Source organism: Dendronephthya gigantea, unplaced genomic scaffold (assembly GCF_004324835.1).
Source record: "Dendronephthya gigantea isolate DGI-Jeju-01 unplaced genomic scaffold, DenGig_1.0 000048F, whole genome shotgun sequence".
Taxonomy (NCBI): Eukaryota; Metazoa; Cnidaria; class Anthozoa; order Malacalcyonacea; family Nephtheidae; genus Dendronephthya; species Dendronephthya gigantea.
The window spans coordinates 464,906-479,021 of NW_021163058.1; the positions used below are offsets into that span (position 1 = coordinate 464,906).

Consider the following 14,116-nt stretch of genomic DNA (forward strand, 5'->3'; position numbering starts at 1 on the left):
GATCGGATCGTTTGCCATGGCAACGACAATATGGCTTCCTTACTTTCCTCTTCTTCTTTTTGTGTGTACAAAATCAATCATGTCAGATTTTTGGTTTTGTAGAAGTAAATATGACAGAGCTTGGTAGAAATATTGGATTATCTGGTCAGTGTTTTCCAGTACGAAGTTTAACACGAAACAATGCCGCAGAAAATGGCTACGCCGGTATGTTATTGAATATAGATTATATAGTGCGTATAGAAGTAATAGAACAAAGTCAACACTCAACAAACATATCTAATAGTACAATGTAAAATAAATTTGCTTCGAATAAGCCATTTACAATTTACAGTGAGTGAAATAGCATGAAGATAATAAAGATTTGTTAGCATTATTTTATGAGGAAATGACAGATCGTCATTTTCATTTTCAATTATAAACGTCGTACGCAGTTAAGTAAGTTTATTTCATGTAACTTAGACTTGTTGTAATTTGTAAAGTTGTTGGAATAATAAACATTAAGATGGGTGGTCTGATTGTCCTGTGCCTCTGTATATAACATGATAGCAAGTTTTATAAATCACATATGTGCATATATTACTAAAATTTAATGAATTGTGGGGCCATGGACAGGGCTTATAATTGGGCTACGTCTAACAGGCTAAAATCAGGTTTAGAAGCAAAATCTAAGCCCAACAGAAATGTTTTACCTTTCTAAAAATGTTGTGAGAAAATATCTTCAAAAGAAAAAAAGGGCAGATTAATGTTTAAAACAGCATTGTATGAACGGTATTGAACCCACAAGCTCTCGCACAATAGTCAGCGATGGTACCACACGACTACACGCATGGTCAATCTATTTTTGAAAATAAAATGCTTCTGATTGACGTAATGTATACAGTATACTGGTACAATAATAATTAAACGTAACGTCCCGTTTTGTATTCGCATCCGGGCAGACGCTCACAAGCAGGATATTCTGGAGACCAGAGGCGGAGAGAAAATCTGACAGGAGAGAAAATCTGTGAAAGATCCTCGTTTTTGTACATACGACGTCATTTGAACGTTTCAATCACGAGACCCGAAATATAAGGCGTTGTAATTTTCGGCGTTGTGAAACTCGCGTAAGCGGAGAATTGATGAGGAATTCCGCGATCAGGACTTTCTTCTTTCCCTATAGGAACCATTTCTTCCGTTCTTTCTCTTGTTCCTTTATCATTTTGAGGCCTTGCCCCTTATGCTTGGTGTCTGTGACAGGCCCCTCATTCTGAGAGGCTGTACATACGCGTAATATCCGACTGTTTATTTCTACTTATTTTATTTAATTTATATTACCCATATTTGATTGATTACATTGAAAAAAATGTTCGCAATCTGTGTCGTGTAGGTGGTGCATGGCTTGTGGCTTACAGAGCAGAGCAACGGAGACGTTTTAAAGCAGTTTTATGTCGTGAACCAGATGTGGCATTATCTGACAAACCGTCGGAGTCAAAGAAAAGCTCTAAATCAAGAAAAACTAATGAAGGTGAAACACGAAAAAAGCTTGATGGAATATATTTGGTAAATTATTTTTTACTCTTTCTTTTTCATATTTTCTTTCCTCAAATTACCTCGTGATCATGGGCTCCAACTACTTATTTACGAAAAACATAATGGTTTTGTCTGTTTTTAACATCATATTTCCTGAATCTTTTATTTTGTTAGATGAACGCTTGTTATATTAACGATCCGTTGGACTTATGCAGTGTCAATATTGCAGGGAAAGGCTTAACTTTGGTAAGAAACTGATCATTTTGCGGATATAACTCAAATTAGTTTATGATATATATTTTGCATCTTGTTTTGTTGTAATTTGATTTGTTTTCTAAGGTGAATGAGGATGATTTTTCCATGTTCAGTAATGTGATTCATATTGATGCTGGTGATAACAATCTTCAATTAGGTCAGTACTATATTGTTACAAAGTGCATGACAACTAAATTGCTTGATCATTCCCAAATTTTGGTAGTCAAGAAGAAGTAGAGTAGAGTAGAAATGTCTAACCCCCTGCACTATCGTTTTCTACCCAAATGCTGCCTACATGGTATAGCAGCAGTAGGTTACCTGATGGTACTGATTCACACAGCATTGCGATTGTAAATACGATTTTTATTTTCTGTAGTTCATTTTCGACGGTTTCCAAACTTGAAGACACTAGAACTTCCGTTGAATAAAATTTCCGGAACAGTTGTTCTACAAGACAAAGATTTCGTTTGGTTGGAAACTTTAGATTTATCCTGCAATCATTTAACCACAAATGATGTTTTAGCTCTGGGTGTCTTACCCGCGTTAAAAGTTTTGCATTTAACAGGTACATCGATCAATATTCGAACAAGTCGTTTGCCCCTTAAAGTTGACTTCATTAACTTTCTATAATAATTGATAAAACTATCCATTCATGGTTGTCTGTTTTCAAGCCATTCATATGAATTAGTTTTACTAAGTTTAAAACCTTTTACAGGAAACCAATTGAGCGAGTTACCGCCAGAAATGTGCCGATCGTTTCCGTAAGCCCGATACAATTTTCTTAAAATTCGTTTTCATGTTTAATTTGATGTCGTCATATATTTTAACTTATCAACATAATTTCATTGCTGTTAGTTTAAATAAAGGACAAAGGCAGTCTCGTTTTGGAAATTTGGAGAAATTGTGGCTTGATCAAAATCATCTTACTGACTTGAACACTTTCACATGTCTTGCAGGACTTAAACGGTTAGTAAAAGTATATGAATATGTAAAGCGTGAGGATTGTAGACGAGTAAATGTTCAGTGGCAACGGATGGATCATCCGACACAACCCAACGCGTCGTATTCAAGCGAGGCTGATTGTTGGTCCGAGTATTACTCTTTGATTCTCTTCTTGTGACACTTGTGATATTTTAGATTGAAGTACCTGAATTTGGAGTACAATAACATCGCATCGGTGCCGCATTTACGATTGCTTAAACCTAAGACCAGTATACTTAGAAGTAACTACAGTCATGACGTGATAGACGAGGAAATTGATGATGTCAATAGTAAGATTTCCATCCTTGAAGAAATCCTATATAGTGGTAAAAATGATGAATTGACGGAGAAAGGTGACGTCATAGAAACAGAATGTAGCCAAGGGCATTTCCAAGGTAACGGGAAACATCAGTGGCGGAATAAATATACTTCGAATTTCAAAAGCATTCATTGCTGTTCACTGCGGTTACTTGCGTCAATTGCATGTGCTGTGAGTGCATTTTAATTTTAGATCGCCATACTTTGCCATTTCCTTCATTGCTCCATCTGAACCTGGCAAACAATGAGATCGAAGAAGAAGAAGGCTTGCTAACTCTTTCCACGTGGCCTCGTCTTGAAGAAGTGGTTATCTGGGGGAACCCAGTGGCATCAAGAGGTAGAGAGGGACCTCCTATAGTTAATTATCAGCTTGGACTCGTTGCGGGAATTGAAGTTGCAAGGTAAGCTCAAAAAAGGTATTTGATTTTCTGTTCGCAAAATATGCGATAATGTGTGATGAACAACGCAACACATGCTACATCAAACTTTAATTTGAATGCAAGCGTAATGATAACCTCATTTTGATTTTAGACATAAACCTTCCAAGAAAGGAAAAGATTCGTCAAGTCTTTTATCTCTGACCAAGAATTCTCCAAGAAAAGTATGTTAGGCTATATTTATTGTCACCATTAATAATCACTTTTGTATGTTTGAGTAGGCCATTGATCGTTTCCAAGTAGACGGAAAACCGTAGCATGTTTTGCGACGCAATTCAGTAACAGTAGTTTCGAGTACAAATGTCACCAGCCGAAGTAAATCCGCTCATAGCCTAGTCATCTTTATCCAATGCATAGTTTAACTAACCACATGTGGCGTTCCTGCTAGTGAAGGTGCACGCGATCTAGGATTCTCGTTGAGCCATGCCATGTATCTCAGAAAGGATATGATGAAGTATCGTTTTAATTGCTTTAAGATAGCGGATGTACCGACGATCAGTCAGACAAGAAATTTGCTGATGTTGGAGGGACCAAAACAACACGATCTTGGATACTCGATCAAACCTCTTCCTCCTATACCGTCTTCTGTCGAAAATGACAGGCGAGTGGCGTCAGCACCTGCTGGAACACGTGATGTAGAAGATGACGAGAGAAGTAACCAAGAAACGTTGCGTTCGTCTGATGGTGATCGTTCAACAGGAAAAGAACAATCTTCGTTTGCAGATGATTCAAGTCTCTTGACCCAAAGTCAAAGAGTTGTTTCCCCTGAAGAGAGAGTATTTCTTACACAGGTACAGCGAGTATCACTTGATTATAAAAGCACGACAGGACACACGATATATTTTTGCATTGGTCATTAAGTTGCATTCCCATTTTAAAGTTGCATTGGAATTCCCACATTTTGTTTTTTAGGCTGAAGAAGTTGAAAACGACGATGTGTTATTTTATAATAACGAACAACAAAAGTCGGGTATGCCACAGAAAAAATCTGAGAAAACAGTACCAAAGTCAAAACACCATATTTCCAAGAAATATCAAGGATATGAAGAACTACTAAATATAGATGAACAATATTCAGAAGATATTGAACTGCCTAAAACAGTACATGGAAACGTGAGAGCTCTACAATATACACTGGACCATCCACTCACATTTACACAGCAATCTGCAAGATATCGCGACGAGCAAACTACAAAAGATAAACAACGATGGGTAAATTATATTCCTCTGCCTAAGATGGAAACTTCTAATTCGGCGAGGTGGATGGTTATAGGCTGGATTAAGAATGTTTACCATTGGTGTTATTTCTACTTCGTCTTTTCTGTTAACCAACGCTATCACAGTGCATGTCTGATGTCTTATCATCCTTCGTTTTAGGGTTTATCTAGGTATCAGAATACCCGACCAACAACCGTTGAAGAATTAGGTTCAATACTTGATAAAATGCGAACTCACACTAAAACTGTCGAGAGTAACCTGGGTAAGAGATTGGCTGCATGTGATATAGTAATGACAACGCATTCATATTTGAATCTTATAACATGCAGTATCCGCCCCCCCCCCCCTACCTTTACGTTTATTCAAATTATTATGGCCTCGGACCATGAGTGTAAAATTTTTTATTAGCTGGAAAGATAAACAACGATGGGTAAATTATATTCCTTTGGTTAGGATTAAGGTTTACCATTGCCGGGTGTTATGAAGTATTTCATACATATATTTCTTATCGTTTATTCAACGACGGTCCTTCATGTGATCAGACCATGAATGTCCTATCAATTATACAACTGCAGCGAAGCAGTTTTTAAAAGCCCAATCAGCTCCAACCTGTCTTGAATATGAATTTATTTTGGTTTTATGTATGTTTTTCTACATGAGCGTTTGGGGTTGGTAGGTGCGACTCAAATACAACTCCATGGTATCATAACTCCCTGATATCATAATGGGTTATCCATGGATGGTTCTGTTGACCCGTTGCTCACGATCTGTTTCAATTTAGATAATGTATTGAAAGGGAACAAAAGACCAAGGAATAAAAAGGAATTGAAAGAAGCCAAGAAGCTACTAAATGAGGTTTGTGTGATCAGAAAGTGGAAAGAAAGCTTCAATTAAACACTCGATCTTCCAATGAGTGACCGAGAAACAAACATTGTTAATTGATAAAAAAAACCATTCGCTGGAAGATTCAACCTTGTACGATTTTCCTTACTCATATTTGTAGAGTATGTTTTTTAATCATCTCAGTATTTGGTTATCTTTCAATATATTTTAGGTACAAACGAAATATAACGAAGTTCGTTGTGACTCGTTACAATCAACTAGAGTGGCAGGTGATATCTTTCAGAAACAGGGAATATCCATTAAACCTGCAGTAAGAAAAGATCATATTAAAGATGCAAGTGAGGAGGTGGCAAGTCATGAAAGTAAGGAAAAAAACACGAACTGATTTCGCACGAGAACACGAATTAATATAAAGACTAAGCTTGAAGGAGATGTAGAGGTTATGAAGGTTATGAAATAAAATTGCATGCTAACATACTATTTGGGTGAAATATTCGCACCATTATGCGTTTAAATTAAGCCGATGAACGAGCCAGTGACTTCTCGAGAGAATGAATGACATTATGACAGAATGTACGGTCGTGACCATGACATGCGTGTTGACCATAGCATGCGAGTCAAAGACAAATATTTTGTATTTTTTTAGTATATATAGCATTGTACAAAATGTATATATTATCAATTCATCGAGTTGTCTAATTCTCGATTTTTGCGGCAAACCAGGCAACGAAGTTAGGCGAAGTTGACAATTCTATGCGCGAAGTGAGTCATTCCAATCCAACGACTCATTCTCGTACCCAGAGCTCTCTCTTCACTGTCTCTGTGCGAGAATGTAATGACACTTGATTGGATAAGAACAACGTTCGGTGATTGGTTGAAATTTTGGTATATAAATAACAACGCGTCATGAATACCACGTGGACACAGCGAAGATCTGCTACGAAGCAACATACGGAGAAGTTAAAAAGAATCGATTATAAATCCTCGGATTTTTCGTGTTTTTTAACTGTCTCACCACGATGGCTTCGGGGAAAGTCCCCAGACACTTGGTAGAAAGTACCAGATGTAAATACTGAAGTCTTTCGTCTTGTTTTACGGCCAAGATACCACACGGAGGAGTCAAACAGACGCAAGATGTTTCGTCAAAGCACAGTCATGCAGATGTCCAAGTTCACGTCTTGGTTCAACTCAATGGGGCTCATTCTTGCTGTGTTCACCACCTTTTTAAATGTGGAAAGAATATAAACGAAATTACTCGATTGTTGTGTTGTGTTTTGAACCATATCTGATTGAAATATTGTCATCGTTAGTCGTTACGTTTGATCCCCGACCACGTGTACGGTAGTGGCGTTCTAGTGACGCTGACGACGCTTGCCATTTTGCCATGCTTTCAAATTATTTAACGATATACAAATATTAAAATTGTAATTCACTTTACCATTTAGTTTCACCCCTAACCCTTTTGCCATTTTGATACAAATGAAGCTTGGCATTCCAGTCATTCTACTTTCTACAAAGCTGCGCAGTGTTACCATGTTGACAGAATAAATTAGCAAAAAGCTTATATAGCTCATTATTCACATGATTGGGTTTAGTTGCTTTGGGTTTGATAAATCAATGAAATAGTGAAAAATATTGCCCTTCAACATTTTGGCAAGAACATGCAGGATATAGTACTAGCTAAAGGGATAGACAATTCAAAATTTCCATAGAGATTCTATGACTTACTCCCTAAAAAATACTGGTCTAGGCCAGCATATTTGATCTCTTCATATGATATATTTCATGTTCAAACCAACGAACAAAAGTTCAACCATTTGGTGGGGATAATCATTGGCATATGAGTAAGGCAATATTAGCAGGATAGATTTATTTGCATAGGTAAAAATTGGCTATTGTGCAGTGTGACAATGTATATACACAAATTTTTTAACCAAAGCTGCTCAAACCTAGTTTTCCCCCTTCCTAGTATATGTTTGGTAATAATAAACATCAGGTGGGTCTGTGTGCATCTGACCAATTCTGGTAATAAGAATTACTAGATCTTGTCACACTTCTATTGTATGTGTCGAGCCAGTCGAGGTAATTTTACATAATCAGCTGGTGTAATGTAATGGCAGCGTTATCTTGGAACTGGAATTATATCCTTGGTATATAAAGAAAATATACAATCACTAAAACCTAACAATGAGAATACAATTTATATATTTTGCTTTTACATCCAAGACTTACAAATTCAATTTAAAGCAAACAAATAGAACAAAACTGACTTCTGCACAAGTAAGTTCATTAACCTTCACCAACAACTTTCTGATAAAGGCATCATAAATTCTGTTCATTAACCATAAATTGATGCAATTAACACTTCTGCCAGTCTGATCAGTACAACTGCATTAAAACATACTTTGTAACTGCAATATTACATAGGCCAATCTGAAACTTTTTGGAATAAAAGTCCACTCTTAAACCAAAATGTTTGAAAATAATGTCTAGGACTCACTACCATTATTATTTGGTTGCCAAAGACGAAAATTGGACTATTTAAAGAGAGGAAAATAGACTTATGAAAATTACATGACTGAAATGGGGCACAACTTTCCTTCTGCATATTTTCATCTATTACAATGAAAACAAATGCTATAAATGGGTAGATTCTGATAAGAAAGAGTTCTGCTATTCCACTACAATGCAAATTATTAGGAACCTGACTATCTGCATGTAAGTGTTGAGCATTTTTTCCCTCTCTTTAAATGCCCTAACTAACTGTCTTTACTACAACCACTCACTTTTAATATGCAAATACAGAATATAATGTCTAAAAGAATTAAAGAGATGAGCTTTCCAGCAATCCTGAAATATCTTTTTCAAGACTCCTTGGGGAGGTTGTGGGTGCATAGCGTTTGTAAGGAACTCCATTTTTATCGCACAGAAAACTTGGTAAAATTCCATTTAATTCTGTCTCCCAAAAATCCACCTTTAGCTTTCTTCAAGAAAACATACAGAGGATGTGTGTTGTTTCCATTTACATCAATTTTACCAAACATATCAAATCCTACACCCAATCCTTTCACAAACTCTTTAATTGCAGTTTCATCATCTGGTTCTTGCCCACCAAACTGGTTACAAGGAAAAGCCAGGATACGCAAACCTTTCTCAGCATACCTGCATATAATATAAACCATATGTGATAAATATACAAGGAAAACTGGAAATGAAATATTGACATAACGTCAAATATGTTTAAAATATTTTCAGGCTTTCACTACTGTAATTTTATTATTTATTTACTTAGCATTTTTATTACTTGGTGTCACTTCAACTTTATTTCAAAGTCAACGTCAAGACAATTAGCTATTTAAAAGCACGCTCAGAATTTTAAGTTGTATAAAAAACCTAAAGCAATATATAATTATATAAATTTAATTATTTTTTATACATCAATCCCAACTCACTTTGTGTGCAGTTCCTGTAGCTGAGAATAGTTTGAGTTTGTAAATCCTCATTTCGATGCAACATTGACTATCAAAGATACAAATCCCTGATATTTTGATAAAGAAACTGGATTACCGTCGATATCTTTAACCTCAAAACCAAGTATGTCCTTTGTTTCTTTTTGTTGGTCACCACCACTCGCCATATTTTGAACTCCTCGTCTAAATATTATTTTCTTACAATTGCTCCGAAGTAAACACCGAAATACTGTAATGCGGTAGAGCATTCGCTAGTCAAGGCACAATTGCAGAATGTAGAAGAAACTAAGATAACATAAGTAATACATATAATGTACAACAAGTTTGAATACAACACCTACCGTCACGGCGTCACCACCAATGCAGGCAATGCTCGTGACCTGTGATTATTCTTGAGTACAATAGTACAACAAGCCATGAGGGCGGGGCGTGATGGCCAATTGGGCTGGCCAATGACCATATTTACTATAAATATACCAGGAAAATATATTGAATTTCCCGTGCACTACCATCCTCTCCAGCCCCAATTTTTACGGAGGATTATGAAAAGAATATTATGAAAGATAAACAAATGTGAAGAAAATGCGAGGAAATGTGAAAATCTCTTTTCTACGATACGTATGACTATAATCTATAATCTATATTCTAGCCATTTGCTATACCTCGTATTTGCTCATACAGCGAAGTAAGTCCAATATTATTCAATATTATTTTTAGTTTCCGATACCGCATTACTGCAGTACCGCTCTATAGTTTCAGCATGGAAATAAAGTCTTTTTACTATCCATGGTTTCAGCTGACGTTGCAGTATTATATATTCCGGTTGATTAATGATGTAATAGTGCTGTATTGCATCAAAATAATTCCGGTTAGAATCCCTAAGAATGTATGAATTGTTCCTAACCTGACTTTTTTAACTTCCCAAGGAGTAAATGTGAGCACCTCTGGTGCAAACACAAGAGAAGAAAATGATATTATAGCAATTTCGATTTTCGAAACATATAAACAATGAGAAATAATTTGTAACGACGAAACATTCCCTTGATTCCTTTCGACAGGTGGCAATGTTTATTGACGCCAATTGCAAAATACTGCAAGTTGTATATTCAAGTATCAATATATGATATTTAACATTTCGGTCTGATCACTTTGTTAAGATATTAAGTCATTGGATGTGAAAATGGCTGAAAAACAAGGACCACCACCACCTATAGCACAGCAACCAGGTAAATGAAAACTGTTACATTATTAAGATCTGTTATTAATCATTCCAAAATCTTCTGAATATTTCAATGGTGTTAGGCACGATCAAATCCGCTACGAAATTGTTTGGGAATTTAAGTTTCTAGAAAATTAGATGTTGGATGATGTAAAACTTTCAAATAGAAATATTCTCTCAATTTTAAATTTACGAGAAATCGAAAAAGCTGTAAGCTGTCAACTGATTTTAATCGAAAATATGATTTTAATCGAAAATCTTTGTATCACAGCATATTCTCGTGAGAATTTGTGCTTTGGTTTTTATTTTCCTTCGATTTAACGGAATTGTTTCTTTCGATTTAATGGGATTTAATGGAATATATTGCTTTATGATGTTCAAGAATCAACTGTTTTGACTTTAAAACCATATGACGTTTTCAAGGGCGGCGTGCAGTCACTGTAAAGTATGTAAACATATTTCTCGTTTACAATCTTATCTGCCATAATTTTTAATAATATATTCTACTGTCACGATATTCTACACCATTTCCGTTAGCGATAGTTTCAAATGAATATGAGATAGAGGTTATGTTCAGAAAAGAAGTTTTGGTGATTACCAAATTATTATTTGAGCAAAAATGTTTCTCCTTGCAGTGGGAGTAAATCAGCAGTTCACTTGATGTAGAATGTAATTGCTATGGGGTTAACTCAAGAATTCAACCCTTTAACGCTTTAGGATGTTTTCTGAGTATGCATACATTTTTGTAACAACATATAGAAGGTTTCTTTTGCTTCTGCTATGTGGTTGTGGAAGGGTGATATTCTCAGAATTGAGCTATTGTTTTATATTGGTTGGAAAAGTGTCTTCACTATTAATCAACCAATGCCCATGAAACAATAATTAATCAGGAGCAGAAATAAACAGAGGATGCATGAGTATTTCAGTATTTAATGGAAAGCATTTCTAGGCACTAATTTTCTCATTGAGTTGGCAAAAAGTAAAACATTGAGGAAACATTGCTATATTTCCTTGTTGGCCATGCATCTAGCCTAATATGTGAGGGACATAAATTTGAGAGTATTGCAAATTAAGTACATCCAAGGCACGTTAACACCAGATTTGTCATGTTTCATGTGTCTAGATTGGACTGATAATCCAAAATTACCAGATTTACTACCATTTCAACCCAAGTTAAAAGTTAAAATGCCATACATCTCACCATTGTATATCTGCATGTTGTTATTGGACGTCCTTCTGCAAGATGAAGAACGATATGTACCTTTTTGGAACAAGATTTGTTACATCTGTTTTATGTATGAGATTTCGAATCTGCATAATAGAATTTAATAAACAGTACATAATAAATAAGGTTAATTTGTTATCTCAGCTATTAACGGTTGATCTTTTCACCAAAACTTTCTGCTCAAGGTCAAGGACATAAACTTGCTAACGTGATAGCCTCGCTATTGTGTGCGGTGGCTTTAAACCTGCTGCATGAAAACTACGAACTCAAGGGCCAAGCCAACTTTGTAAGCCAAGTTCCCCCCAGATCTTAGCACATAGGCTAGTGAGCTAGGATATGATACGAGTAAAACACTCTTTACTAAATCAAATTTTTATATGATAATTTTGAAGTCTTTTTCCCATGCATGATTACATTCTTACTACCATTTAATTTCGTAACCACATGAGCGGATTCTTCTTGGTATAAGAGTACTGAAAAAAGGTTGTTCAACAAATCGCTTACCCGGATGATTCTGTTGATTTAGGTACAGCGCAGTATGGTCAACAAAGTGGTATGTAGTGACTTATCACTTCACGTGATCATATCATTCATATGCATTTGTAACATAAACATTGTGTTCTTTTTGTACAGTTAAATATATAATATTATAATCTGATAATTTTTTACAGGGGAAGTAGTTGTTCAGAATCCTGGATTTGTCCAGCTTCAAATGCCACAACCAATTCCTAACTGTCCTCCAGGTCTTGAGTACCTTGCACAGATTGATCAACTGATCATTAAACAAAAGAAAGAACTTTTTGAAAGTAAGAACTGCACACATGCAGTAGTTTAGCTGACAATTTTATGGGAGTTTTTTTTATAACACATGCATTGGACGCCATTCTTCGGTTTTCATTGAAGCATGGATAAACTTTAACTTCCCTTCACGAAAAAGCTCGTTTTCCTTTTACAAACTGCAAACGTTGTTTGTGTTTTCTTTATCTAATTCTCCTTCGTGAATTTTTCGTTTTCTTCTCATTTAGTCTTCACAGGCTGTGAGATGCAAAATAAATATCATGTTTACAACACACTTGGTCAACAAATATACTTTGTTCAAGAAGGTTGGTTATAATAAAACATTAAAGACTGTTGAAAACTGTTTAGAGATATCAGTCTATTTATTTATTTATTTTGTATTTCATTATAGATACAGACTTTTGTACCCGTCAGTGTTGTGGTCCCTTGAGACCATTTGATATTCAAGTGATTGATAATTTTCAACGAGAAGTGATCCGTCTTGTTCGTCCACTGAGATGTCAGGGAGCCTGTTGTCCATGTTGCCTTCAAGTATTGGAGGTTCATGCCCCACCTGGCAATATTGTTGGATACGTGAAAGAAAGGTAGGCATAATTCACATCAGCACAACAACGGTTCATCCTGAGACTTGAGACAGTCTCCTCTATATATACGTCTTGTTTCACTTTTTTCTTTAATTATTTTTTCATGCCCTCTTAAATTTTTTAATGGCCATGATCTTTGGACATTCAATGAACGTTTCTTGTATTTATCTGCCCGCTACATCCGCGTTCTAAACACAAATAATATTAGTGATTTCTTTTTAATTTTTGCTTATTGTGTTTGGTTTTGTTAATGTCCGATGTACACAAACCATGCATAATCCTCACTTTTTTTTTAACTGGTTGTACTTTTCACGACCATGACTTTTGAAGTAAAAACAACATTTCATACTGTCCTGAGTTTTCTTGCTTATTCTTGAATGGTTATATATTATCTTTTAAAATGTGTTGTTTGCTGTGAATACGATCTTATATAGATGGACATGTTGTTATCCGAAGTGGGATCTTTTCAATGCCAATAATGATCTTATCCTGACCATTGGAGGACCACTTTGTCAATGCAAATGTTGTGGAGATGTCGTTTATAATGTATGTATTTTTATTGCTCCTTGTTATTCATACCCAAGCGACATGGCCTAGTCCATGACAGACAGCAGTGAAGATGAAGAACAATGAGCGACTTATTCGATTATTTCGATTGATTTCAGCCTACCATCATACATCCAGTCATCTATATCAATTTCCTATTGCGTACCGTGTCAGATAGATCGATGATTTATATAATTGGGACGTTAGATTTCCTGGCTAAAATAAATTTGTTTTAACATTAAAAGGTAATGTCAGCAGATGAAACATCTGAGGTTGGAAAGATCACAAAGCAATGGATGGGTCTGATGGAACTCTTTACCGATGCAGACAACTTTTCGGTCACATGTAAGTCACTTTGATCTTAAAATAATATTTACTATGTGATATCTTCTATGTTTATATGTTGAACTTTCATCCTGTATAGTTCCAATGGACATGGATATTTCAGCCAAGGCTGTGATATTTGGTGCCGCATTCCTAATTGTGAGTAGTATATACGATTATTTTAAGTCCGTTGCCTGCGTACGAACGGTTTAAACTGGAGCTGAAAGTTTTGTATTCTTTTTTTACAGGATTTCATGTATTTTGAAGAAAGTGACAACTGAATCAAGTTATACTAATATAAAAGACAGTACTATTCTTGACCATGTAATCAATTTCACTGTGATATTTAATATTTTTAATGTTAAAAGTAGCAACCAGCAAAGTTTGCA

The 14,116-nt window shown here is 35.6% G+C and overlaps 3 protein-coding genes across 4 annotated transcripts; 2 read left to right on the forward strand and 1 right to left on the reverse strand.

The window, feature by feature from the left end:
* The first annotated feature begins 36 nt into the window (after positions 1 to 36).
* LOC114528293 (X-ray radiation resistance-associated protein 1-like) lies at positions 37 to 6,247 on the forward strand. The gene is made up of 15 exons (XM_028549933.1): positions 37 to 204; positions 1,367 to 1,539; positions 1,684 to 1,755; positions 1,849 to 1,921; positions 2,141 to 2,329; positions 2,480 to 2,525; positions 2,620 to 2,730; positions 2,902 to 3,140; positions 3,257 to 3,464; positions 3,595 to 3,664; positions 3,977 to 4,291; positions 4,413 to 4,712; positions 4,878 to 4,980; positions 5,500 to 5,573; positions 5,773 to 6,247. The coding sequence occupies exons 1-15, from the start codon at positions 111 to 113 to the stop codon at positions 5,944 to 5,946; spliced, it is 2,241 nt and encodes a 746-aa protein (XP_028405734.1). The 5' UTR covers positions 37 to 110; the 3' UTR covers positions 5,947 to 6,247.
* A 1,499-nt stretch (positions 6,248 to 7,746) lies between these two features.
* LOC114528108 (probable phospholipid hydroperoxide glutathione peroxidase) lies at positions 7,747 to 9,454 on the reverse strand. The gene is given in 4 exon segments (XM_028549696.1): positions 7,747 to 8,493; positions 8,495 to 8,723; positions 9,014 to 9,214; positions 9,373 to 9,454. Coding segments are annotated over 3 exon segments (522 nt in total). The 5' UTR covers positions 9,199 to 9,214; positions 9,373 to 9,454; the 3' UTR covers positions 7,747 to 8,385.
* Positions 9,455 to 9,560: 106 nt separating this feature from the next.
* Positions 9,561 to 14,068, forward strand: LOC114528107 (phospholipid scramblase 1-like). 2 transcript variants are annotated; one of them, XM_028549693.1, is made up of 10 exons: positions 9,561 to 9,716; positions 10,189 to 10,257; positions 12,002 to 12,028; positions 12,147 to 12,281; positions 12,501 to 12,578; positions 12,665 to 12,857; positions 13,292 to 13,403; positions 13,649 to 13,748; positions 13,828 to 13,886; positions 13,976 to 14,068. In XM_028549693.1, the coding sequence occupies exons 2-10, from the start codon at positions 10,212 to 10,214 to the stop codon at positions 14,006 to 14,008; spliced, it is 783 nt and encodes a 260-aa protein (XP_028405494.1). In that variant the 5' UTR covers positions 9,561 to 9,716; positions 10,189 to 10,211; the 3' UTR covers positions 14,009 to 14,068. The 2 variants fall into 2 exon arrangements, with proteins under 2 accessions (XP_028405494.1, XP_028405495.1); XM_028549694.1 differs by having other exon boundaries at positions 9,561 to 9,649.
* Positions 14,069 to 14,116: the final 48 nt, after the last annotated feature.

Bases quoted from the DNA above. Each gene is read 5' to 3' on its own strand.
- LOC114528293 (XM_028549933.1), top strand. From the start codon at position 111: ATGACAGAGCTTGGTAGAAATATTGGATTATCTGGTCAGTGTTTTCCA. The intron at 3,665-3,976 runs GTATGTTAGGCT...AATTGCTTTAAG, and splicing joins CCAAGAATTCTCCAAGAAAA to ATAGCGGATGTACCGACGAT. The intron at 4,292-4,412 runs GTACAGCGAGTA...TTTGTTTTTTAG, and splicing joins AGAGAGTATTTCTTACACAG to GCTGAAGAAGTTGAAAACGA.
- LOC114528107 (XM_028549693.1), top strand. From the start codon at position 10,212: ATGGCTGAAAAACAAGGACCACCACCACCTATAGCACAGCAACCAG. The intron at 13,404-13,648 runs GTATGTATTTTT...TAACATTAAAAG, and splicing joins GTGGAGATGTCGTTTATAAT to GTAATGTCAGCAGATGAAAC. The intron at 13,749-13,827 runs GTAAGTCACTTT...CATCCTGTATAG, and splicing joins AGACAACTTTTCGGTCACAT to TTCCAATGGACATGGATATT.